Raw genomic sequence first — 26,994 nt, forward strand, 5'->3', positions numbered from 1 at the left:
GCCCCTCAATGTCGGGGGCCCCGTATAATTGATACGGCTGATACGGCGGTAGCTACGGCTCTGCTTACGGGCATCTTAAGGGCCACAGCAAGCAAACTCAGAATGGCCCAAAGATGAATGTAACGATAACGATAGTTACTTGAACTGAACTTCAGAGCCAGGGTTAGAAACGAGGAAATAAGAAGAAGGACAGACGTCACAGATGTCATAGAGCACACAACATAAATAAAATGGAACTTGTCGGGCCATGGACCCAAAAAATATCAATGTGAAGACCACGAGCAGACAGAAGAAGCAGAGGTAGGCACGATGGATAGGCAACGTGGGAAGAATCGCTGGGAATTGGCTGCAGAAAGCTCAAGACCGACAGAACTAGAATAAATTAGCGAAGGCCTATCATCAACTTTGGATGCAGAAGGCTGAATGATGATGATCGGCTTTAGAAGATATAAAAACACAAAAATACTTACGTCATATACATTTTTTCAGATCCTGGAATCCACTTGGCTTCACTATAGAAGTAGTTGTCCTTTTGATAATTGAAGCTGTACAAATCATCTTTGTATAGACGACCCTTAGCTGAATTCCTCTAAAAAATACAAACAATTGAATAACTGGTCTGATCACGTTATAGCACATGGAACTAAAATATGTATTTTTTATTTACTTACTCTATCAACGTTGACATATATCGAGTAGAAGTCATCCTTGGCCTCAACTGCTGATTTTCTGGGGGTTTCAAGGACGAAGACGATGCTTCCAGCTCTGTAGAACACTGGCGACTAAAAATTGAATGGAATTTTATAAAACATTAAAGAATAAGATAATTCTATTAGTATTGTTGTGTCACATACCCTTGATTGCGACCCCTGTGCTTTAACGAAGTTCAGAACTCTTTCTTCTAGACCAGATATTCAACGATACTCAACCTTTTTCTCCTGGGCCACATAGTAGCTACTGCCACAACTTGCGGGCCGCAATCTAGGTGAAGTAATATACAGTATGGTGCAAAGGAATAAATTCGTTATTTAGTAAGCCGACGACTTTAAGGAAAATCATGAAAGAGGTCGATTTTTATTTTTAAATAATGATTTTTGACATTTATATGTCATACTAGTGACGTCATCCATCTGTGTGATGACTAATCTATGTTTTTTTAATAAGAATAGGGGCTGTGTGCTAGCTCATTTGAAAGGATATTCAATTCTATATTCAGTAACATAAACATTAACATAATTATGTATACAGGGTGCCCACAAATTTTTGTTTTGAATTAAATAATTGGTACAAAAGGAGTATGTCACTTATTTAATTCAAAATGTATTTTACTATTGTCAGAAAACAGAAAAAAAAAATAAAACAAAATAAGTTATCAATCGAAGTAGCACAAAAAACGACAATAAATATCGTTCCCATACTATCAGATTGACAACAGGTGAAATACTTTCTTTGGTTACAGACTCCTGAGAGTTTCAAAAATCATAAATCATACAGGATGCCGAGGAAATTATGATGAGGGAATTTTAAATAATTCACGTCCCATCTGCTCAAAAAAAATGTTTATTTGACAAATAAACATTGCTTTTCGCTTAAATTCAATGTTCAAGCTTCCACCCACCTGCCTCTTGGGAGTTTTTTGGGAATTTTTTGGATATTTTCATTTTTAAATATGAGGATTCACAGAGCTATGTTGAAGCAAAGAATGTGAGGAGAAAGTAAACTCAACTTTTGAGAGTTTTATAGTTATCCAGTACTTTATCAATTAGTTTATCTGACAACTTTGCGCTATTAAATCCCAATGCCGCAAGTTTTGTAGTAGCGGCTACTTCTAAGTGCCAGGGATTTTCCACTAATAGAAGACATTTCCTAATTTTTGGCAAATCATTAAAACATTCCTGAAATTCATTGCTTAAGAAAACTAAGTATAAGTAATTAGAAATAGTAGCATAGTTTTCTGGAGATATATCAATTCCATCTTGTTGAGCTTTTACCAATGTCGAAAAGTTATGCAGATTTTTTATATTTTAATACTTTAATTGTCAACTGCGAAATAATTTTATGTTTACCTTTGAATTTTTAAACGACGATTAAGTTTTTCTGTTATGTCGCAAAAAATACTAAAAGCCACCACCAACTAATTTACTCAAGTTCAAAATAATTTCATCGTTTACAGGGCTTTTTAGTTAGCCTCCGGGCCACATAAAAACGCCAGGGGGCCGCATGCGGCCCACGGGCCGCTGGTTGAGTATCACTGTTTTAGACACACACCAAAATCTTTTGGGTCTGTGTCATTCAAACTGACAAGAACCTAGCGTTTAATTGGAGCAAGAAAGCCATGTTGCTCTTTAAACAAATATTTAAACTAAACCATATATTTTGATGTCACCATTAAACCTAGTGTGCTTGTTTCTTTTACTTTACGGAATGCACTGAGGATGATCTAAATCAGATCGAAAACGTTCTGTTTTTTACTCCATTTGGACGACACTTTTTAAGAAAGTTTTAATAATAAAATTTTATTACATCATACAAACTGAAGTTTTACTTCTATGTAATTTTTTATAAACTTATGTACTTATAATATTGTCCATATATCACAATCCCTCTCTAATCTACCTTAAACCAGCAACTTAAAAATACACATTGTATGTACACAACTCTGAAATTATAGTAATAATTTTATACAGGGTGTGCCCGAAAATAGTGCGTTCCTTTAAGGTATGGATATAATACACAATGTAGAATAAAAAAGTCCTATAACATTTTTTTCTAAAGTTAACCGCTCCCAAAAAAAAATTACATTGTTCTCCATATAAGCGAACTTTTATTTTCATTAAATTAAATAATTTGGCATCACTGTACAAGAACTGTTTGTGACATGGTTATTGACACCAGAAAAATGTAGGTCAGACAGGTACACCTGTAAAATAATTATACCACCCCATGTTTGAAAATCAAACAAAACAAGAATTTGTTTGTTTGTTGAGGAGGAAGACAAGGTTTAATGTAAATAATAAAGGTCCATGCCCCAGCTATTTTTGAATTGTGATTGTCTATTTTTAGATTTTCGTATACATAGTTGTCAGATTTCAAATTGCAAACCAAAATGTGTTTTGGTTTTTTGGCCAAACGGTTGAATTAAGAAAAAATGTTATAAGACTTTTTTGCTCTACATGGTGCCTTCTACCTATACCTTTAAGGAACGCACTATTTTCGGGGACACCCATATGTACGTGCTTAATTGTATAAAGCTTTAGTTTTGGATTTTTAAAAGGGCCGTGCTAAGCTTAAAGATCGTACCAATTTTCTATGAGATATCTCGCTTTAGAGGTTGGTACGAGAAGTACTTAGCTTCTCCGCGCGATGGCGCCACTGTCGCAAAAGAAATCTACCATCGTGTAATACATTCTTGTGGACGGCTTATGTCAAAATATCAGCCAAATTAGACCCGTTGTTTTGACCGAGTGTGTAAGCGGACCGGTTTGGGGATTTAAGAAAAATGAAAAAAGACCAAAATCAATCGGTGATTCGACTCTTGTTTTTAGAAGGGAAATCCCGCACGAAATCAAAAAGCGCTTGAATTTTGTAAACGGTGACTCTTGTCCTTCGACGGATACCGTCAAAGTTAGTTTAAATAGAATTTCAACGCGGTGACACGTCGGTTTTTAATAAGTCAGGTGCCCGAAAACGGTTACCACTAAGGATAACGTGAAATAAATCCACGATCTAGTATTGGTAGACCGCTCACTGAAGATGCGTGAGATAGCTGAGACAGTACACATCTCAAGAGATCTCGTTGGTCACATCCTGCATAAAATTTTGGGCATAAAAAAGATGTCGGAGCGATGGCTGCTGCAATTTCCAGCTCCGAACAATAAACGCAACCATGAGACAAATTCAGAGCAGTGTATGATGCTGTTCAAGCGTAATCCAAATGAGTTTCTACGTTGTTTCATAACCGTCGACTAAACATGGTTCCACTGGTATACACCAGACCAGAGACCAAGGAATATTAGATACAGTGGACGTCACCCCGCGAACGTGCTCCGAGGAGGGCGAAGACTGTCCTTCTTCTTCTTTAAGTGCCATCTCCGCGGCGGAGGTCGGCAATCATCATAGCTATTCGTATTTTAGAGACGGCTGCTCTAAAAATTTCATTTGATGTACATCCGTACCACTCTCTCAGGTTGCGCAGCCACGATATTCTGCGTCTCCCTATGCTTCTCTTTCCTTGAATCTTTCCCTACATAATCAATTGGAGCAAGCTGTATCTCTCTCCACGTGTAATATATCCGAGATAATCCAATTTTCTTGTTTTGATGGTATTTAAGATTTCCATTTCTTTATTCATCTTTCTCAGAACCTCTTTGTTTGTGACGTGTTCTGTCCACGACATTTTCAGAATTCTTCTGTACACCCACAGCTCGAATGATTTTAGTTTTTTCATTGATGCAGCATTCAAGGTCCAAGCTTCCATTCCATAAAACAAAGTCGAGAAAACGTAGCACCTAGCCAACAGCTCCAACTTCAAATCTCTTGTGCAGAGCACTTTTCTCATTTTGTTAAAATTTGCTCTAGCCTTTTCTATTCTGATTTTGATTTCCTGTAAGTAATCTCTTGGGGAGTTGAGCATTGTTCCAAGGTATGCATATTGGTCGACTCGTTCGATATTGGATCCGTTTATGAAGAGATTTTCGTTATTTCTTTGAGTTTTCGATATTCTCATAAAATTTGTCTTCTTGACATTCATTGTTAGCCCGTATTCTTGTCCAAATTCTGCTATTCTGGTCACCAGCCTCTGAAGATCCCCAATATTTTCAGCTAAGATGACAGTGTCATCCGCATATCTAATGTTGTTAATGGGAAATCCATTTACCTTTATTCCAACTGTTTCACCCTCAAGCTTTTTTCAAGATCTCTTCCGAGTAGACATTAAAAAGAATTGGCGACAACGCGCATCCCTGTCTAACTCCACGTCTGATTTCAATTTCCTCTGACAGCTGGTCGTTAACAAGTACTTTTGCTCGTTGTTTATAGTATAAATTCGATATAATCCTGTGGTCATTGTAGTCCAACTTCTTTGATTCCAAGACCTGCATTAATTGTTCAGAAGACTGACTTGTTGAAGACTGTCCAATCGGCCGGAAAGCTGATGGCCACCATTTTCTGAGATTCACAGGGTGTGCTTTATACATATTCACTTCATGGAAAAGTGCAAAACGATCATAGGGCTTTACAATATGGCATTATTGGACCGATTTGACGTCGAACTTCAGCAAAAACAGCCCCAATTGGCGAAGAAAAAATATTCTTCCACCATGACAACGGTCCGGCTCACACCTCCGCCATCGCCATGGCCAAATTTGTCGAAATGGACTATAAACTATTGTTTCATCCAACTCATTCTCCAGATTTGGGCCTATACAACTTCTTTTTGTTTCCAAACTTGAAAAACTTAAGTCGAATAACGAGTTCATCACCGTCACGGAAGTCTACTTTGCAGGCGTCGAGAAAAGGTATGTTTTAGATGGGTTATAGACGGTGGAGAATCATTGGGCCATGTGTATCTTGCTAAAAAGTGACTAACGTTCAAAAATAAATCGCTACTTTTCCAAAATTTTCGTTTTTCTTTTGAAGGCTAAGTACTTATCGAACCACCCTAGTACATAGAAAATTAGTTATAAATCATTTTCATGTTATAAATCATACTGACGCTAGTGATGTCCACTTCTATCTGTTCAACTAGTCCAGCTCTATATTGGGAGAATTGCTTCTGATCAGCTCTATACCAGAAGTCGGTCTGTTTGTCGAAGGGATCAGTGTCAGAGTAGCCACCAGGGAAATAGACTTCGACAGATTTTACACCAGGTTTGGTGACAGCAACTGACATTATATCAGCACCTGAAGAATAATGAGTTTAGTTTAGTACCAGAATTAATACAGTACCAAAATAAACAGTACAGAAATGAATATTGAAATGTTTATGATTATTTATACAGTGTGGCCCAACGAAAAGGGTCCACCCCGATATTTTTCAGTATTTATTAGATTTTAAGGAAATGAAGAAACAGGTCGATTTTTGATCTAAGGGGGACACATTTTTACGATACATAGATCTGTCATTTGTCAACGCCCTCGCTTCCACTTTCCCCACCCCTTATTTTTAAATAGGAAATAGGGGTCGTGTGCTAGCTTATTTGAAAGGTTATTTAATTCTCTATTTAGTAATGTTAACATTGACATAATTATTTGTACAGGGTGCCCAAGAAAAATTGACACAAAAATTTGAATTAAATTAATTGACACAAAAAGAAGAATATTCTTGTTCTCATGATCATTTTTCAGTGCGTCATTAATTATGACGTCATATACTGTATTGGGTGTGTCGAGACTTATTTCATGTAATTATTGACGAATCTGACAGATGCCAGAATCGTACTTAGCCATAGGTGAAAAGCTTGTGGAATTAAACTAATAATTAGTAATTTAGTAGATTTGATTTTTACACAATATGCTAACATGTAGGTATTTTTTATAAAGGGGAATAAAATTAAAAAGTAAACAATATTGTTAATTAAATTTATAAATATGGAAACATTAAAAAATGACACAAAACTATCCATAAACTATGTTTATATCTTCTTCTCTAGGTGTTGTCTCCGCTTCAAAAGTTGGCAATCATCAGAGAGATCTTTATTTCTGAAACCGCGGCTCTAAATAATTCATTGTTATTACATCCAAACCAGTTCCTAAGGTTCTTCAGCCATGAGTTACGTCTCCTTACTATGGATCTTTTTCTGGCATAATGATCTGGAGTATTAGATATACATCTCTCATCACATGTCCCATATATCTCAGTTTTCTTCTTATTTGTTAGTTTTCCTCGTTCCTTATGCGTAAGTCTCATTACCTCCATGTTGGCTATTCTATCTACTCATAAGATATTTAGCACTCTTCGGTACATCTTGAATGTCTCTAGCCTCCTCACGCCAATGACTAACTTTTAACGAACTAAATTCTAAACCAAAACACAAAATAATGCACAAAAACGTTGTGAAACACAAGGGAAGTCGAATTCGAAATTTCAAAATGACAGGTACACAAAATAATGACCTGAATAATAACCGTCACTTGACTCTTTGACACTTCTAAAAAATGGCCAAAATGGACGAAGTTTTTGTCAAATGTTCGTAATACGTGTATTTGATTGGCTAGAAAAAACGCGCATTCTAAATATCAACGAATCAAACGTAGGTTAGGAATAGACATCTTATGTATATGTATAACCATTATAATGCTGCATTATTTTTGTGTTTAATCACGGAGCTACCACTTTTTCCGTCTCATCAAACTTAATGCATTAGAGAGAAATCGAAAAACTGTGACGCACTGAAAAATGATCATGAGAACAAGAATATATGTAATTTATTTAACTCAGAATACATTATACTGTTGACAGAAAATAAAAAAAAGTTTATCTGATAAATAAACATTGTTTGTTGCTTAAATTCAATATTCAACCTACCAAGAGGCAGATGGGTGGCAGCTTGAAGATTGAAATTAAGCGAAAAGGAAGGTTTATTTATCAAAAAACATTTCTTTCTGTTTGGTGACAGCAGTAGAATGTATTTTGAATTAAATAAATTACATACATTCTTCCTTTTGTGTTAATTAATTTAATTCAAAATAATTTTTCTTGGACACTTTGTACAAATAATTATGTTAATGTTTATATTACTGAATAGAGAATTGAATAACCTTTCAAATGAGCTAGCACACGACCTCTATTCCCTATTTAAAAATAAGGGGTGGTGGAAGGGGAAGGGAGGGCGTTGACAAATGACAGATCTGTGTCCCCCTTAGATCAAAAATCGACCTGTTTCGTCATTTCCATAAAATCTAATAAATACTGAAAAATTTCGAGCTGGACTCTTTTATTTGGCCCCCTCTGTATATCTAGTATACCTACATGATATAGCCTTGCAATCATTATTCACAACGACACGCGGCGCACTTTCCCCATATATGTTATAGGGGCCCTCTGGCCAGTGGAGGATTTTCGGGGAGAGAAAATGAGGATATTTCCCCCTAACAAGGTCCAAAATTAAAGAAAAAAAAATTGTTCAAACATAAAAATATATTAGCTGACATGAAACCGAAACCACAGAAAGACAAATTAAACCCAATAAACACGCCAGTTAGGAAAATTAAGGGAACTTAATGCCTATAAGTTATTATTTATGTCTTTTATGTCATCTGATTTTATCCTTTTTATTTATTTTGGTTTTGTTTTCATTGGAAGTTTCCCCCTAAGGCAAATTTCCCCTCCCAAGGCAAATTTCTAGATCCGCCAGTGCCTCTGGCACGAAAAAATCTTTATTCTAGTCCGCAATTCCGAAATGGCAGACGTTGGATCTGTCTGACTCCTTCAGCATTCCCCAAATGTACGTATCTGGTGGCGTTAGTTCTGGTGAGTGGCAACTCCCAAAATTATCGCGTAGTATTCGAAGAGACTCCATGGCAGGGTCACAAATTTTCCCGTTCTGCTGAAACTTTTGTTAATTTTAAGTTTGGACCGTTTTCGTGACCTTTTCCGTATGACCGAAAATACTACTCCACCATAAATTTTTTTTCTGTCAAACTGAGAACCATTCTGAAGCACCTAACATTATTACGACCTTCACATACGTTATAACGACATTCTGAAACCACTCAATACGTGTTGGCGCCTGGCACATACAAATTTGAGGCATACGAATTTCAGTACTGTTTATTTTGCGCATACCGTAGTTTCTGGAGTGGTATACATTAAAAAGTTATTAAGCGGAATAAAAAGGAAGTAACTATGGTGTTAATAATATGGTACAACTTACCAATCATTGTTTGAGTATCTCTGTCGTTAACTCGTGGGTATTGATAGTAGAGTGGGCTGATAATAGGGTCTCCTGTAACTGTATGTTCGTAGAAGAGGGTGTAGATAGCTGGAATGTGTTGATAACGCAGTCTTAAAGCATTTCGGATGACATCTTGAACATCTTTGGAAAATAGATATGGCTCACGTCGTTTGCTCTCTCTGCTGGAGTGTCCTCTAAAGAAAGGAGTCCAAACTGCTCCCTAAACACAAAATTTGTCAGTTTCAAAAAGGCTTTTGATCGAATATTTCTTCTGATATTTACCTGATACCATCTTTGTAAAAGTTCGTCGGACGGATCGCCGATGAAGCCTCCGATATCAGCTCCACAGAATACCATTCCCAGCATATTGGCATTCATGCATTCAGAAATGGAGTTGGCAAAGTGTTCCCAAGTGGCGCTGTTATCACCGGTCCACATAGCAGCGTATCTTTGTGATCCTGCGAAGTTGGATCTGGTTAGAACGAAAGGACGTTTTGCATTTTGGTCTCTAGCCATTAGACCTTTGTGGGTGGATTTGACCTAAAATTAGAAGTTCAATAAATGTTGCAATAGCTTTTACATAAAGGCATGCTGTGAGAAACGTACAACATTCCTGCTAGAAAGATTACTTACATGAAGAAGACCGTAGATATTATGAATATCTCCGTGTTCGACACCTCCATAATGCTGTACCTCCCAAGGCATGGTCTTTTCTGTACTATCATCAAATACAGCAGGTTCATTCATGTCGTTCCAGATTCCAGCCAACGTTGGAGTACTACCGTTGAATTTTTCAAAAGAAAACCAAGTCGAGTAATAGTCAGCGGCTTCAGGGTTCAAATAGTCGATCCAGCTGGATGCTCCGGGCCAACAATCAGCTAGACACAAAGATAAATATAGATTTTGTGATACACGAATTAAATAGTGTAATTTTACAACTTACCAACATATTCACTTCCGTTTGCCCATTTGGTGAAGTATTTGCCCTTAGCTCCGGCATAGACGTCGTAATCATCGTCGACTTTGATGTGGGGATCAGAAATTGAAACGCAGACCCTTCCGGTAGCAGAAATGTTTTGTTGTAGCTCAACGGGATCAGTGTAAGTGGTGTGGTTCCAGTGGAACCATTTGTAGTCATCTGTGTGGTCACCGTCTAACCAAATGGCGTCCCAGGGAAAATCGTTTTCATCCAAACGAGCTACTACGTCTTTTACGTCGTCTTGGGATTTGTAGGAAAATCTGCACTGGTGGTAACCGAGTGCCCAGATCTGAAAATTTGGTAGTTTATTTACAAATATAAAACATTGATTTAGATAAAGCAGTTCACCCTAATATCAGAGAAACTGATAGGATTATTTAAAATGACGCTAACTAACACAGTCAATAATTTAATGATAGAAGGAAGTTTTTCAAATCAGTTTCTTCAATAGATAAACGGCTGTTGAAAGGTACCAAAGCAGTAGGATCATGAAACGCACTGTTGAAAGCAATAAACGTATCCAGGGCAGCCAAGATTCGAACTTATGAAACAGTAGTGTGACCAACGGTGTTGTATGCATGTGAAATTTGGACAATGCATCAGAAAGAAGAAGAAAGCTAGAGATTTGCGAGAGATAAATCTTGAAAAAGTTTTTGGTGGCGAATGGCGCAGAAGAACAAGCCAGGAGTTAAGAGAGATATATAAGAGACTTAAAATAACAGAGAAAATCAGCGCGCAGAGTTAGATGGTTGGGAAATGTTTCACGAATGCCACAAGAAAGAGTTACAAGTAGTAGAACAAGGAAAGAGTAGGAGGAAATAAAAGGAGGAGGAAAGAAAAGAAGGGGAAGGTCACGAAGGAAGTGGTTTGTTGCCGTCCGGTCCGGACTGACATAGAAGAAATGGATACAAGGGATTGGAGAGAACAAGTGAAGGAAAAAGTAGAACAATCTAGTCAAGACTATCGAAGCCTAGGGCCTCTAGAGCCTATAGTGCTCTTATACAGGGTGAGTCATGAGGAACTGTACATACTCCTACCTCGTATAGAAGCCCCTATGGGGAATAACAAATGACCATTAAAAAGTGTCTGCTCCCATTGATTAATAATATACAGGGCGAATTTCACATTTTGACAGAAATTTATATTCGTCATAATTTTTGAACGGTCAGATCGATGTGTCTCTTATTTTGGTCAATCGTTACACTATTACCACCTAATCAAATAATTTATTCAAACTAGAAAAAAATCAGGTCCGGCTTTAAAAAATTAGTTCGTTGGGTCTTAAAAAAATTTCACCCTGTATACGCTTTTTGAAAACTCTAATATTAATTTTACAAATTACACAAATAGGCAATTAAAATGACATATTTATTTTTTTCCATACACGATTACTTAATTTTTTATAAAAAAATCAAATTTGACTATGAAGTAAAAATTTGGTAAAGTAAACCATAGATTTAAAAAAAATTAACTTTTATTACAAAAATTAATTTTTTTAAACAAATATTTGATTTATGTTACCACCCAGTCAACTGATTTATTTAAACTAGAAAAAAATCAGGTCCGGCTTTAAAAAATTAGTTCGTTTGGGTCTTAGAAAAAATTTCACCCTGTACACGCTTTTTGAAAACTCTAATATGAATTTTACAAATTAGACAAATAGGCAATTAAAATGGCATATTTATTTTTTCCCCACACGATTACTTAATTTTTTATTAAAAAATAAAATTTGTCGAAATCGCAATTTTACCATAAAAATAAAAAAAATTAAACAACATTTTTCTTAAAATTAACAGTTTCACCATTCTTTTTTCTATAACACGTCTAGATTTAAAATTCCCCATAACACTTCTCCTTGGACTCTATAGTTTAACATAGACGTGATCAAATAGATAAATTTTAAATTTTTTCACTTAATTTTTGCGATTTAACTTTGAAATTCACGAAGCTTCACCTTTTATTTTTAAAAATTCATAACTTTTACGAGAAGAAGACTGAAAGTCTACAAAAATTGTCATAGTCATGATAAGAGATATGTGCTCTCAAAATTTCAGAAAAATTTTTTTAAATGGAACGTTGTAGCGAGTTAAACCGTGATTTCATCTTTTTTTTTTCATTTTTAGGTTAAAGTTCCGATTTTGACCAACTTGTTTTTTAATAAAAAATTAAGTAATCGTGTGGAGAAAAAAATAAATATGCCATTTTAATTGCCTATTTGTCTAATTTGGAAAATTCATATTACAGTTTTCAAAAAGCGTATACAGGGTGAAATTTTTTCTAAGACCAAAACGAAATAATTTTTTAAATCCGGGCCTGATTTTTTTCTAGTTTAAATAAATCAGTTGATTGGGTGGTAACATAAATTAAATATTTGTCCAAAAAAATTTAATTTTTGTAATAAAAGTAAATTTTTTTAAATCTATGGTTCACTTTACCAAACTTTTAATTATTATTCATAGTCAAATTTGATTTTTTTATAAAAAATTAAGTATTCATGTGGGGAAAAAAAATAAATATGCCATTTTAATTGCCTATTTGTCTAATTTGTAAAATTCATATTAGAGTTTTCAAAAAGCTTATACAGGGTGAAATTTTTTCTAAGACTCAAACGAACTAATTTTTTAAAGCTGGACCTGATTTTTTTCTAGTTTGAATAAAGTAGTTGATTAGGTGGTAATAGTTTAACGATTGACAAAAATAAGAGACACATCGATCTGACCGTTCAAAAATTATGACGAATATAAATTTCTGTCAAAATACCAAACTCGCCCTGTATATTATTAAACAAGAGGAGCAGCCACTTTTTAATGGTCATTTGTTATTCCCCATAGCAGCCTCTATACGAGGTAGGAGTATGTACAGTTCCTCATGACTCACCCTGTATAGTTGATCCTGTTACTGTTTAAACTTTTACTAAAACCGTCTATGGTGAAGCAAAATATATATAAATTACCTGAGGTAAATGAGCTTTGCCTGTTAGTCCTGTAAACTGCCTAACGATTTCTTTGGGAGTAGGCCCTAGAAGTATGAATAGATCAAACGCTGCTCTCTCTACGATGAAATAAACTGATGGGTCCTTGCCCTCTGATCCAGAAGAAGCATCTATCCATTGTTCAGCTGCGTTATGTAGGAAAATACCAGAGGTTTTGTTTGCACTGAAAACACCATGTGACTGATTAGTTCAATATATTAGAAAGTTTTGAAGCTTTAATATAGTAATTAATTAGATACTCACGAATGACCGTAGACTACTGGTCTGGCTCCATACAGGGCCATTGGAGAATTGGCTTCGTAGCCCCAAGAATCAGAATTTCTAAGACGGAGCGGATCTCCAGATTCAGCAGTACCATTATTGGTATCTCCCAAAGCCAAACTCCAAGCGTGATCCAATAGCCCGTATAGTCTGTTCGCTTCAGGGAAGTCTGCTTTGAAAGTAAATGCTTTACTTTCATCAGTCTAAAAAAACAATAAATCAAATTTAGCTTGATACAGAATAAATTGACACTGTTAAGTTAACTTACGCTTTCATACACTAATCTTTCACCATCTAGAACAACTTGTTTCAATCCGCCGTAGTAGAAAGTTATATTTAGGGGTGGTCCTGCATCAATAACCACTTTATAAGGAAGAGACTCATCTTTAGGGGTCACTAATAGGCTACCATCTGTACCATCCAATGTGTCACTCACCAATCTGGGACATTAATGAAACATGTCAATGGAAATCGTCAACGAAATTGTAACTGTATACTTACGGTAACTCTTTTAGTTCTTCGATGATGACGATATCTCCAAGTTCAAATCTTTTGCTATCTGGGTCTTCAACTTTAACCCTTATTTTGTTGCCTTCGAACATAGAGACAAGCAGGTTCAAGCTGTTGCCGTTTTCGTTCTTCAAAGGTACCGTCAGTATGTTGTCTTTGATAGATGCGGAATATACATCGGCTGAGTATTTGGATTTATCATCGACCACATAGTTACGGAGACGACTAAAACATCGTTGTTATTAAGACAAGTTAAACGGGGGATATTTTTTTGTACTTACTTGCAAAATGGTCGTTCGGAACAGCTTTTGAAGACTGTTTTGTCAATGGCTGCGGCTGTGGTTGCCAAAACAACCAGTAGTATGGCGTACCTGCAAATATAATATAATATTATTATCCTTGATTACTAGGGCAGTCTGAAAAGTACTTAGCCTAAAAAAAGAGAAACGAAAATTTTGAAAAAGTAGCAATTTATTTCTCAACATAGTCTCCTTTTACCTCGATACACTTGACCCAGCGATATTGCAACTTCTTTAACTCGTCTGAAAAATAGGTTTTCTCGAGGTCTGCAAAGTAGGCTTCCATGAAGGCGATGATCTCCTCAATCGACTTAAATTTTTATCCAGCGAGAGACTTTTTCAAGTTTGGAAACAGAAAAAGTCACACGAAGCCAAATCTGGAAAATACGGTGAAAAAAGCAGCCGTTTATAGCCCAATTCGACCAATTTGACCATGGCAACGGTGCGTGGGGGTGTGTGCCGGTGCGTTGTCATGGTAGAAGCACTTTTTTGTTCGCCATTTATAGCTTTGTCTCACTCCTCTTTTTAGATTTATTTCATTCGCCAGTTCTTATTCCACTTTTATTCTTGCCACTTGATGCCAGTATAGATTTGTAATTATTTGTAAATCTTTATCGTTCAATACAGCTAGTTTAAATATTTCTAGCATTTTGTTATGTCCTTGTGAGGACATACCTACGTGTTCATTTCAAGACAGTGCGGTTTTGAAATAGACACCGAAACGGTAATACTTAGTTCCAAAAAGGTGTTGATTTGAAAGAGAACTTCCGAAATATGCACGGGTTTGTACCGAAACATCTGTCGTTGGAATGCTACAAAAAAGTGCATAGAACTAGGTCTATTCGTTGGAAGTGCTGTTTATCAACTTAGCTTTGAGGGTTGTGTTGTTGTGTATTTAAATCAATTTAAACGTGATGGAGCAGTTCAGTGGCGTACTGATAGATCAGCGGGCCCTGGTTCAAGTTGGGATGCGGGCCCTGGTTCAAGTTGGGATGCGGGCCCGTCTGCCCAATAAAACCACACATTGTATACCTATCAAAAGTTTTTAATAAACATTGAACATAGATCGTCATATATCATAAAATGTATCATACATTTTTTATAAAAACTCAAGCTAATTTATAGTTCATTTTACTCACGGTTTTTGCTCCAAATTTTAAAGAACCGTTTGGATTGACATGAAATTTGGCATAAACATAGCTAAAATGTCAAAGAAAAAAAGGGATATTGTGCCGATATGTGATTTTCTCACACGTTCAAGATAAGTCCGGAATTGGATAAACTAACTAATTTTAAGAAACTTTAGTTCCATATATTATTTTCACTAAGTCAATACTTTTTGAGTTATTTGCGAGTGAATATTTTCATTTTTCAACAAAAAAAACTACGTTTCTAGGGTTTCGGAGATAACTCAAAAAGGCCTCTGTAGACTCAGTAGGAGCATAGTCGCAGGTAATGAAAAGTAGGTTCTTATTCGTCAAATTCCAAATCGAATATTTTAATTCATCACACCTTTTTTAAAAGTGTTTAAAAAAAAGCTGAATTTCTGTTTTTTTTTAGTTTCTAGCAGCATCAAAAGTAAACAAGGTACGCTCAAAACAAAGTTGGTCCCTTTTCTTGGTAAAAAAAAATCGTAAAAATCACCACCTAATTAGAATCTCAAATGAAACTAATCGTTACCGCTTCACAAGTTACTTGACTTACCTATGTAGTGTTTATATCATCTGTAAGTTCTGTCGGTTCCATTTTAAAAAAAAATTGGTTGAGTAAAGATTGCTTTTTTAATCATGAAAAATTTTTTTTAAATAACTTAAAAAGATTGGTGATACCAAAAATCTCAAGTAGTAAAAAATATAGGTTTTGCTATTGTAAATATTTTGGACTTTTTGTTTTCCTGAAGACAAAAATTGGTTAAGGTATGGGTATTCAAAATCTGTATACACTCGTGATTAGTGACTCGTTTAGCCCATTTAACTACAGCCTTTTCAAAAATATGAACCAAGAAGCCTATGAACCAATGAATCTTACAGATCTTATAAAAAATATATAAGTAAAGTAATTTGTGAAGCGGTAACGATTAATTTCATTTCGCATTCTAATTAGAGGGTTATTTTTAAGATTTTTGTTACTAACAAAAAAAAGAGATTACCATTACTTTGATCGTAATACTTACATTTTCACTCGCAAATAACTCGAAAAGTAATGACTTAGTGAAAAAACAGTATCTATAGAAAAAAAAGAATGTGTGTGTACTTTGTACGCACATAAGAAGTTATACTTCTATTACAATATAATTTCAACGAAATAAATATACCTACTTAACAGTTACAATACAAAAAATTAACAATAATTACCAAAAATGAACCAAAACTTAACAATGCCAGATATTAAAAAAAAATAGAAAAAAATATGGATCGTCCGGGATTTGAACCCGCAATCTCCCGATTTTTTGATCTCTGGTCCAATGCTCTACCAACAAGGCCATCAAGCCGCATGCTAGTAACCTTTCACATATACATAATTATACATCATGGTGACATCATTTTACGCCCAAGGAAGACAAATCAAAAGACACAAAATTATAATAAAAAACCTTTTAAACCACCTTTTTCAAATTGCGCAAGTTGTATTATTAATATTAATGTTAATAAATGAAATATAAATATTTTGACGTTTCACAATTTGACAATTCACTTTTAACTGCAGTGCCTTAAACATTTTAAAGCATTAGTGCCTTAAAGTAGCATTTTTAACGCTTCTATGGAGTCCTAACATTTTTAACACGTTTGTAGAAAAATATATTTAAAACCACTAATATATTCTTTCCACACCTTTTCTGGACTGATACATACATAAATTAAAACATTTTGAAGTATAACTTCAAAAATATAATATGAAAACTATTTAAAAAGGCAGTATAATTATTAACTAACCTTTGTTGTTTCTCTTCCCACAAATTTTAAAACGCAACAACCATACATAACCAAACCGTCAACCGTCCAAACCACAGCTGCGCTACAGCTGCCATATTGGATAATTTTTGACATGTCATTTGAACATCTAATCAGAACAAACTTATAATGCGCAAGCGCCGGGATCGTAGGTTTTAACATATAAAAATTCACCCTCATATCGCGCGTAAAGAAGTGTAACTTCAAAAAGTTGCTTAGAATTTATTAGTTAGTTCATCCAATTCAGGACTTATTTTGAACGTATATTTTTTCACCCGAGAAGGGGCGAAAGTCACCCCCTGGGCAAAAGCACACATCGGCACAACACTTTTTTTCTTTGACATATTAGCTATATGTATGCCAAATTTCATGTCTATCCAAGCCGTTCTTTAAATTTTGTTGGTTTAAAGATTTTTCAATATTTTACCGAGAGTGAATGGACTATTAAAGCAATAAATTAATGTTAATTCTACTGTTATTATCCTTACCACTATAATTGTCTATATTTATGCAGTGTTATGGGGGTAAATCGTAATATTGTTCTTGATGGAATGAATATTGAGCAGACTGCATCTTATAAGTACTTGGGACATGAAATTCGATTGGGAAGAGATAACCAGACGTGCGAGCTCCCACGTCGCATAGGATTAGCCTGGGCAGCGTTTGGTAAACTGAGCTATGTATTTAAATCGGACTTACCCATATGCCTGAAAAGGAAAATCTTTGACCAGTGTGTATTGCCTGTACTCACTTATGGAGCGGAAATATTAACACTCACAAAAAAGGTAGTGAACAAGATTCGCATAACTCAAAGGGCTATGGAGCGCCAAATGTTGGGTGTCTCCCTGAGGGACCGAATCCCAAACGAAGAAATACGTCAAAGAACAAAAACAGCGGACGCCGTCGAAAGAATCGCGTCGCTCAAGTGGAATTGGGCAGGACACGTCGCCAGATTGTCAGACAACCGATGGACAAAACGTATTGTCGAGTGGAGGCCACGAGAAGAAGCACTACGGAGCAGAGGACGACCACCAACCAGATGGGCTGACGATCTGAAACGTATTGTCGGCAACTGGATGCAAGCCGCACAAAACAGAGAAAGATGGAAAGAGCTGAGGGAGACCTATGTCCAGCAGTGGACGCGTACGGGTTGATGATGATGATGATGGGGGTGCTATTAATACGAACAAAAGGAACATGGAACGTCTTGGGATTATTTTTATGACCCAGCCTATAAAATTTGCATTGAATATATGTTCCCGAATTACTGTAACTTTGCAGTTTACAACGCTTACATACTCATATATCGTGCTAATATCTTCTTCTTCTTTTAGCGTCTATCCGTTTCGGATGTTGGCGACCATCATGGCAATCTGTACTTTGCACACTGCTGCTCTAAAAAGCTAATATAAAAAAATACAAAAGTGTTTGTGTTAGCACGTATTTAGGCAGGCACCGGCGGTTATTCTAAACAAGTGTTGAGACAAGGGCTTTGTTTATAGCAGATTAAATGAAGGAACCTTACAATCGCGTTCTATAAAGGTTTTCAAATTTTTTGATGAATAGATATTTTTTGTTTTTATTTATAAATACCTACACCAAAATTAAAATCTTTTAAGCAATTTCTTAGTGTGTACTTGTGTAGTTCAACATGTCCCAAACAAATTAGAAACAAAAGAAGCAAAAAGCGCGTATAGCAGGCCCCTGCGAGGCCCGGGCCCTGGTTCGGCGGAACCCGCGGAAACATGCTCAGTAAGCCACTGGAGCAGTTTAAAACTGTTTTTACTAATATCTCGTAAGATTTTAAAATTCTGTTGTTTGAACAAAATGCATTTGAAGATATGAACTATAAGTGCAAAGTTCAGTGTTCGTTATCTTATACCGGTAACTACGATGATATTTGTGCTTATAGTGTTAACATTTTTTAAATTGAAACTAAAATATGTTTTTAATAGTATAAATACTAAAGTTTTATTGTGCATTACTAAAAAATGTATACGTATCATAATGGTTTACTTTAATACAGGATATTTTGGTTTGATACTACTTGGAGTTTATTGAAAATTTATAAAGAAAAATAGAAGGAAACTTTGGTAACAAAATTGTTTTGTTTCGACAAATTTAACGAATGATATTTGTTAACCAGTGCGCTTTTCAAAATTACACGTCTTGAAATGCACACGTGTTTGGAAGCACGTTCCGCCGTTCCCGTGCCTATTCCAAAACTACCCTGTCTTGAAATGAAAACGGAAACGTAAATACGCCCCGGGGGTCGGTTCTGATGACATATTCGTGTTTAGCTATCCCAAAAACCACGGAGTAAATTGTATCAATTTAGTTCCAAAATCTCTCGAAACTCCAGATGGAACCCTGGGACCAGGTGCTCCGAGGGTTGGTTTTGATGGCGTATTTATGTTCATGTGTATTCATGATGACTTATTTGATGGCGTATTCATGTTCAGTGACCCCAACCACCCGAGTAGCGAAATATACCCTTAGTATACTGATTTTGACATGTCTATGCACTTTTGGGTGTATTTTATGCACTATAAATGCAGTCATACATTTCCACCCATTTTTCCATTGTAGACTTTTTTCCTAACGCCATCCTGAACACAATGCAAAACTCCACTGGCGAAGCGTCCATGTAACCATTGTTACCATTGGTAACAGTTAAAATTTGTAAATAAATATTTTATGACTACTATGAAATAATTCCATTTATATTTTTTAAAAATAGAAATATTTGTTAATAGTATCTACCTAATTCAGTAAAATAGCCAACTAGATGCACAAAAATATCAGCGAGTTTATGTAAAATCGGTTGCACGTTATTATAATACGCCCTTACCACAGTATAAAGAGGTTCCATATTTATTATACTGTGCCCTTACCGTGCGCCGCGCCGTTTACCACTTCTGTGAGTGGCAACGATCGATGGTAGGATCTTTGTATCAGTCAGAGGACTGGATCGTCTCTGAAAATTTTGCGGGGACGATGGCTCTGAAACCGCGTATTGGTGTTACCAAATTTTAATTTGGTGACGCTAGGTAGGGCCGGTGTCTATCGGGACAGAAAATACCGACCGTAAGAATATCAGACTTAATAAATGCAATTTTAATTATTATTATAATTATAGGTAATAATTATAATTCCATTTATGAAGTCTGTTATTCTTAGGGCCGGTATTTTCTCGATTAAACTCCGGTTAGTTAACCGTACCGGCCCTTTGGATTCGATTATTGCATAATATGCATTATTAATTATTAGTTTATAACTTGTAACTGTACTTGCTTATTATACAGATAATATATCTATACCTTTTTATCCTATATAAATCATATTAATCGACTTTAATTACTTGTCGAAATATATTAATTAACAACAACATTATTATAATATGACATATAATAATATTGATTATACAGTACATTGTAGTGTATAATCAATAAAATAAAAATTGTTTAATATTTTAAGCTAAAAATGACAAATGAATGTACTGATTAGTACCTATACTAATTATACAATTTGGATTTTTTAATAAAGTATAAAGGTGATATAATACATATTTTACCTAAAAACAACAAATATGTTTTTAGTTTGTAGATACTTTATATAATTTCTTAAATTTTTAATTTTTTAATTTTATTTCATCTATTTTTATAATAGACCTGGATCGCGCGTACCAAAAAAAAGTTGATTAATAGCAAGCTGAAAATTCACGGTGTCTAGTCGAACAAACTTTGATGTATGGGAACACTGTATATATAAAAATATTTATAAAATACATTATATATATATATATATATATATATATATATATATATTATATATATATATATATATATATATATATATATATATATATATTATATATATATATATATATATATATATATATAGATAATATATAATATATCTGCTATATATTTAATATCTGGTTTTGGTAACACTTTAGAAAAAGTCACGCGTCGCCACTGCAAAAGTCGTTAGGTGCTATATTTAAAAATCGATTTATTTTTTCCTAAATGCCCTGGTCTAAGTTGAAATATCCCAATGATTCTGATCCAAGAGACCACACTGCTTTATATTCATATTATATTCTTCTATAAAATTGGTTAAAAATGGCCAAAAACCATTTGCAATAGAATAATATACACCTGGATGCAGCGTACCAAAAAAAGTTGATTAATAGCAAGCTAAAAATTTGTTAATAGCTTACCGGTGTCTAGTCGGACAAACTTTGATGTACGGGAACACTGGAGCAGGGGAAGTTTTAATTGTGGAACAGTTTAAAAATTTGTAACGTTAGATTACGGAAACGTTCCATGTATTTGTTTGGACAGAACTTCTAAATGATTTGTTACCATTTCATTAAACTCTCGTACAAAAATCAGACTGGTGTTTATCACCAACTGAGCATTTTAATGAGTGGAACACGAAGAACATATCAAATGACAAGAATCATGTTGGTTAGTAATAGCAGTCTGATTTATGCATGAGAGTGTAATGAAAGGGTAACAAATCAATTGGAGGTTCTGTCCGACAAAATACATGGAACGTTTTCGTAATCTGACGTTCCAAATTTTTAAACTGTTACACAATTAAAACTCCCCTGTTCCAGTTTTCCCGTACATCAAAGTTTGTCCGAATAGACACCATTAAGCTATTAACAAATTTTCAGCTTGCAGATAGTTGCTGTTACAGAACACTGGCTTGCAGTCAACGAGTCTTTTTTGTAGAGAAATATACCACAATTGCTAGGTATGATCGTCCAAACTCAGCTCATGGAGACACCCTAATTCTTTCTGCAAACAATGATTTTTCTCTGATAAAAAAAATATGACTTTTTGTTGAATGAAGCCTTCTTTGAATTTTCCTTAGTTTTTAATAAAAATCTTAATCTTTACATTATTTGCATCTATAGATCACCTGACTCTTCCGTGGAACTATTTTTTCAGAACCTGCTAAATTGGTTAGATGACTTGCCTCACAAAAGCAGAAAAATTCTATGCGGAGACTTCAACATAAATTATGCTGCTGCTTGTGCTACCCAAATGTTCTTGGTCAACATATTTGAATCATATGGTCTCTCAATGCACGTTAATTTTCCTACAATGATTACAAAAACTACATCTACCATAATTGATTATATTGTCCCCGATTTCTCACCCCTTGATGTTTGCTCTACAGTTATTAATGCGGAACTATCGGATCATGAAGCAGTATATACGAAATTTAACATCTTCAGCAAACCCTCCTCGAAAACCCGACGTTTAGATAGGATTTTTTCCGCTCGGCATTTTCATAAATTTCAAAATTTATAAAAAAAGGACTAAGTTTTCACTCTAATGGCATATAACATATCCCACCAGAACGAAAACAATGGGAACCTTCTCTGGTTACACCTCCGAGGCTTCTACAATTTGCAAGCCATACGGATGCTGAGACTAAGGAAGATGAGGGAATTCTACAATTTACAATTCACGTCACATCTGCTCAGCGCGGTAAAATTCCAACGAGACTGGTTCCCTTCATACTCCACACAGAGTAAATGTAAATCAAAAATGAATAACCACTTTCAATTTCGTTGCAAAACGAAAATACAGCCGAACCATATTCCAGTCCAATCAGAGAGTGCTGCAAGCACCTCTACCGGTTTCGAAACTTATTAGTCTCTCATCAGGAGGCACATATGCTGCTCTCCCTGATCCAACCAAAACAAACCCCAGCGTGCAGTCCCGAATTGCAACGAACGAAATGGCATAGATGCCCTAGCGGCAACTGCTAGCAAAAGACTAAGTTTTCACTCTAATGGCATATAACATATCCCACCAGAACGAAAACAATGGGAACCTTCTCTGGTTACACCTCCGAGGCTTCTACATCTTTTTTTTCAGAGGCTTTTTTTTTCAAAATTTATGTTTAACTTCTGACTGACAGTTTCCTTCTACGGACGTGGACTATAATTTCAGTGATTTTTTGGAGAAGCTTGTCTGTATCTTCAATAAGGCATTTCCTTTAATTACGATTAAGCCAAAACGTCGCAAACCCTGGACTACCAAAGGTATCCGCATATCAGCAAAAAATATGCGGTCACTATCACCAATTACAGAGTCACATACCTAAAACTCATCAAATCAGCTAAAAAAGCCTACTATCAAAATCGTCTGGGAAGCTCCAAAAGTGTTGCAAAAGAAACTTGGTCCATAATAAACGATCTTCGAAATAAAACCCACTGAAAATCTAAACGAATACTTCATTAACGTGAGTAAAAATATAACATCAACTATTCAGTCTCAACAAGATCCCATTTCCTATCTCCCTAATTCATAAATTGTCTCGAATTCATTCTTTATAAGTCCAATCTATAAATCTGAATTGATCCAAACGATCAATAGTATCAAAAGCAAATCATCTTGTAGTACTGATGGACTATCCATAAAAATCTTCTCAAATCTCACAGATAATGTGTTAGAACTCCTCGTGTCACTAATTAATGATTCCTTTGAAAACGGTAAATTTCCAGAGTGCCTTAAGACAGCCATTATTATTCCTCTTCATAAAGGTGGCGAAAAATCTAATGCCTGCAACTATAGACCTATTGCCCTACTACCGGTACTCTCCAAAATTATTGAGAGGCTCATAAAAACCCGACTTATGTCCTTTCTCTTTGATAACAATATTTTATCACAAAATCAGTTCGGCTTCTTAACTAATAAATGTACAACTGATGCCATGTTTTCTGTACTTCACGAGGTTTACCAAGCACTAAACAATAATCTTTATACTGCCACTGTTTTCTGTGACTATTCCAAAGCTTTTTATTGTGTAAATCACAACATTTTGATTAAAAAACTTAAATACTATGGAATTCGAGGTATTTCGAGGTATTCGAGGTATTCGAGGTATTCGAGGTATTCGAGGTATTCGATATTCGAGGTATTCGATATTCGAGGTATTCGAGGAATAGGAAACAATTGGTTAGAGCAAATGATACTGACTCTAGTCTCAAAAACATTATATGTGGAGTACCACAAGGTTCAGTATTGGGTCCTCTACTTTTCCTGATCTTTATAAATGAAATCACTAATTTAAAAATCGATGGAAACATTTTTCTTTTTGCTGATGATACCAGTATCACTTGGAGCAACTCAACTATTGCAACTCTTCATGCAACTATAACTTCTGATCTTCTTACGATAAAAACCTGGTCTGACTCTAATTTACTCTCCTTTAACGTGGATAAAACGGTAGCATTATCATATAAAGGTGTTCTTCAATCCCTGCTTGTGAATAGCAGCCAGATCTCTACCGTTGATTCTGTAAAATTTCTTGGTATTCTTTTAGACAGCAACCTCAAATGGTCCCTTCATATCGATTTGTTAAGTAAGAAACTCGCCTCGGCCTGCTATGCCATAAGATCTGTTTCGAAGGAACTCAATTTAGCATCTTCTAAAATAACATATTTTTCTTTATTCGAGTCTCATCTTCGATATGGTCTTCCTTTTTGGGGGTCTAGTACAGCTGCCTAATTTGATGTTATTTTCAAATTACAAAAAAGAGCAATAAGATATCTGTTTGGCCTCAGAAGAACAACCCATTGCAGAAGTTACTTTAAAGATCACGAAATTTTAACCCCTCCATCTTTGTATATTTTAGAAACTGTTTGCTTAATTCGTAAACACATGCATGTCTTTCCAGCAAGGCCTCATCATGACTACTCCACCAGAAATTCAACTTTTGATGTCTATTTACCGATCCCGTCTTCTGAGTTAGTAAAGAAATATATACTATATTCCGCAAAAAAACTATAGAACCATCTCCCTTTACAACTCAAATCTGCAACATCCTTTCTCAAGTTCCGTAAAATGACAAAAGCTCATTTACCTAAAAGACCATATTATTCAGTAGAAGAGTTTCTTAATGACTAACTAAGAAATCACAGTAATGTACAAGTAACTAAAGTGTATTTATCTATATTTGGGTGTCACATACAGCAGCTTAAACTTATTAGTTCCTTTGTTTGTGTTTTATTATATTATGTTGTATGTTCAATTTTGCAATTTATAGTAATTTTGCAATATATTGGTTTCTGGTTTTTTACTTCACTTTTTTAACTTGTTTATATTTTTTTTATTGACGATTTATCTAATTTTAAAAAATTGTATTTGTTATTTTTATGTATATCTTTTTCGTGAATCTATGTTAAGCTTTGTCCATAAAATTGTATAATTTTCAGTGACAATAAAGCATATTTCTATTCTATTCTATTGCTATTAATCAACTTTTTTTGGTACGCAGGATCCAGGTCTAATACTCTAATAGCAATAATAAAATAGTAATATGAAATAATAACTTCAAGAACATATTTGCGATATTGATTGTTGCTAGGTGCAACATTGAGTGATTCTAAAGCGTTATAATAGATATAATAGACAAATACTCACCTAATCATCTCTGCCATTCGAAGTACACCACTTATGGTTAACTGACATTTATTTATCCTCGGATATAAATATAAATGTAACTACCTCTTATCTTATTGTCGAAATTATCTACCACTTGATATTTATCGGGATATTAAGAAGAGCAGCTGATACCTATAATACACAACAATAAATACAACGCTACTAACTATTTTCTAAAAACTTATATGCAAATACAATGTTTCAGGAAACTTACTTAGTATGTATCTACTGCTAGTTTGGTATCATTCATTATACAGTGATGAGCGCGCTAATAACCGGCAAAATAATACAAAAGATGGAAAACATTTTAAGTTGTGAGATAAAAAGAAATAAATCTAGTAGAGTTGGGAAATTTGGCGATAAAAACATATAATTTTACATTCTATTTATTGTTTCCCACCTTTAGACGTATCGCAGGTGTTTGGCAACTACCACTGTGACAGTGACAAATAGAATATAAATTTATAGGTTTCTATCGCTAAATTTCCCAACTCCACTAGTTTCATCTCTTTTTATCTCACAACTTAATATGTTTTCGATCTTTTGCGTCATTCGGCCGGTTATTAGCGCGCTCATCACTGTATACATACCTATTTCTAAAAATGGACTTCATTTCTCATGAAATATTTTCCACTTTTAAGTCCATTCCCCACTTTTATTAACAAATAATTCATTTGTTTAGATTTCATAATTACTGACATTAATTAATTGTACCTTTCCACCAGTGGCGTAGCTAGCCCCGCACGGGCCCCATATCAAAGTTTGTCCTTGTCGCGAGGCCCTTTTCCACCACTGATATGGCATAGTGCTAAAAGAATGTTTAACAAAAGAATCAAAAACGCTTGTATAGAATAAAATAGAAATATGCTTTATTGTCACTGGAAATTTTACAATTTTATCGACAAAGCTTACAAAGAGTAGGAAAAAAATCAATAACAAATACAGTTTACTGAAATTACATAAATGGTCAATATTATTACAAAATAATTTGACAATGAAATTAAACAAAACTATACAGGGTGTTTCATTAATAATTGAAAATATTCTAACAACTGTAGATTCCTGGGCTCAAAATATTAAGGTTTAGGTAACCCAAATCACTAACACGGAAAAGCTTCCTTAGGGAGCTGGAGTTCTTTGAAATACGGTATCTTTTAATAAGTTTTTATTAATATCTCTAGAACACTTCTATTTAGAAAAACGAAAACTGGTACGTCTATTTACCTTCTAGAGATAAATCGATTTCATAAATAATTGTGAATTTCTAGTATTGGTCATATGCGTCCTCTTTGGGTAGGGCAACGGTTACTTCATCGCATAACTATTGTGCCTTTAACTTTTAAGCATTTTTGACACTGGATTATTAAACTATGACGTATATTCTACTACTTCAAGTTACTATTAATTTAAGTCGGTAGGATATACCGTTTTCTAGAAAAATCGATTTGAAAATTTTCCGTTTTTTGAATTTGAACAAGATTTGAAAAAAATTTCAAAGAAACGGTGTGTTTTATCGACCTAAAGCAAGAGTAACTTTTAGTATAAGAATACCTCATAATTCAATAATCTAGTGTCAAAAATGCTTCAAAATTAAAGACATAAAAAATAATGCGATAAAATTACCGTTGACCTACCCA

General features: G+C 34.8%; 1 protein-coding gene across 2 annotated transcripts in view; it reads right to left on the reverse strand.

Moving 5' to 3' along the window:
- The window catches only part of LOC114329117 (neutral alpha-glucosidase C-like), a 39,958-nt gene extending 13,958 nt beyond the window's left edge, over positions 1 to 26,000 (reverse strand). Inside the window, exons 1-15 of one of the 2 annotated variants that reach the window (XM_050659568.1) lie at positions 25,948 to 26,000; positions 25,572 to 25,625; positions 25,337 to 25,489; positions 13,918 to 14,007; positions 13,628 to 13,861; positions 13,395 to 13,566; positions 13,109 to 13,329; positions 12,827 to 13,028; positions 9,838 to 10,162; positions 9,528 to 9,772; positions 9,177 to 9,434; positions 8,874 to 9,114; positions 5,714 to 5,901; positions 672 to 782; positions 471 to 589 (exon numbers count right to left, since the gene is read on the reverse strand). In XM_050659568.1, the coding sequence (XP_050515525.1) occupies positions 471 to 589; positions 672 to 782; positions 5,714 to 5,901; positions 8,874 to 9,114; positions 9,177 to 9,434; positions 9,528 to 9,772; positions 9,838 to 10,162; positions 12,827 to 13,028; positions 13,109 to 13,329; positions 13,395 to 13,566; positions 13,628 to 13,861; positions 13,918 to 14,007; positions 25,337 to 25,353 (2,423 nt within the window). In that variant the 5' untranslated portion in view covers positions 25,354 to 25,489; positions 25,572 to 25,625; positions 25,948 to 26,000. Of the gene's footprint in view, positions 1 to 470; positions 590 to 671; positions 783 to 5,713; positions 5,902 to 8,873; positions 9,115 to 9,176; positions 9,435 to 9,527; positions 9,773 to 9,837; positions 10,163 to 12,826; positions 13,029 to 13,108; positions 13,330 to 13,394; positions 13,567 to 13,627; positions 13,862 to 13,917; positions 14,008 to 25,336; positions 25,490 to 25,571; positions 25,705 to 25,947 lie in introns of those variants that run through there. The other variant, XM_028278135.2, reaches the window with a different exon arrangement.
- Between the last annotated feature and the right edge of the window lie 994 nt (positions 26,001 to 26,994).

This window comes from Diabrotica virgifera, chromosome 8, assembly GCF_917563875.1.
Source record: "Diabrotica virgifera virgifera chromosome 8, PGI_DIABVI_V3a".
NCBI classification, from domain to species: domain Eukaryota; kingdom Metazoa; phylum Arthropoda; class Insecta; order Coleoptera; family Chrysomelidae; genus Diabrotica; species Diabrotica virgifera.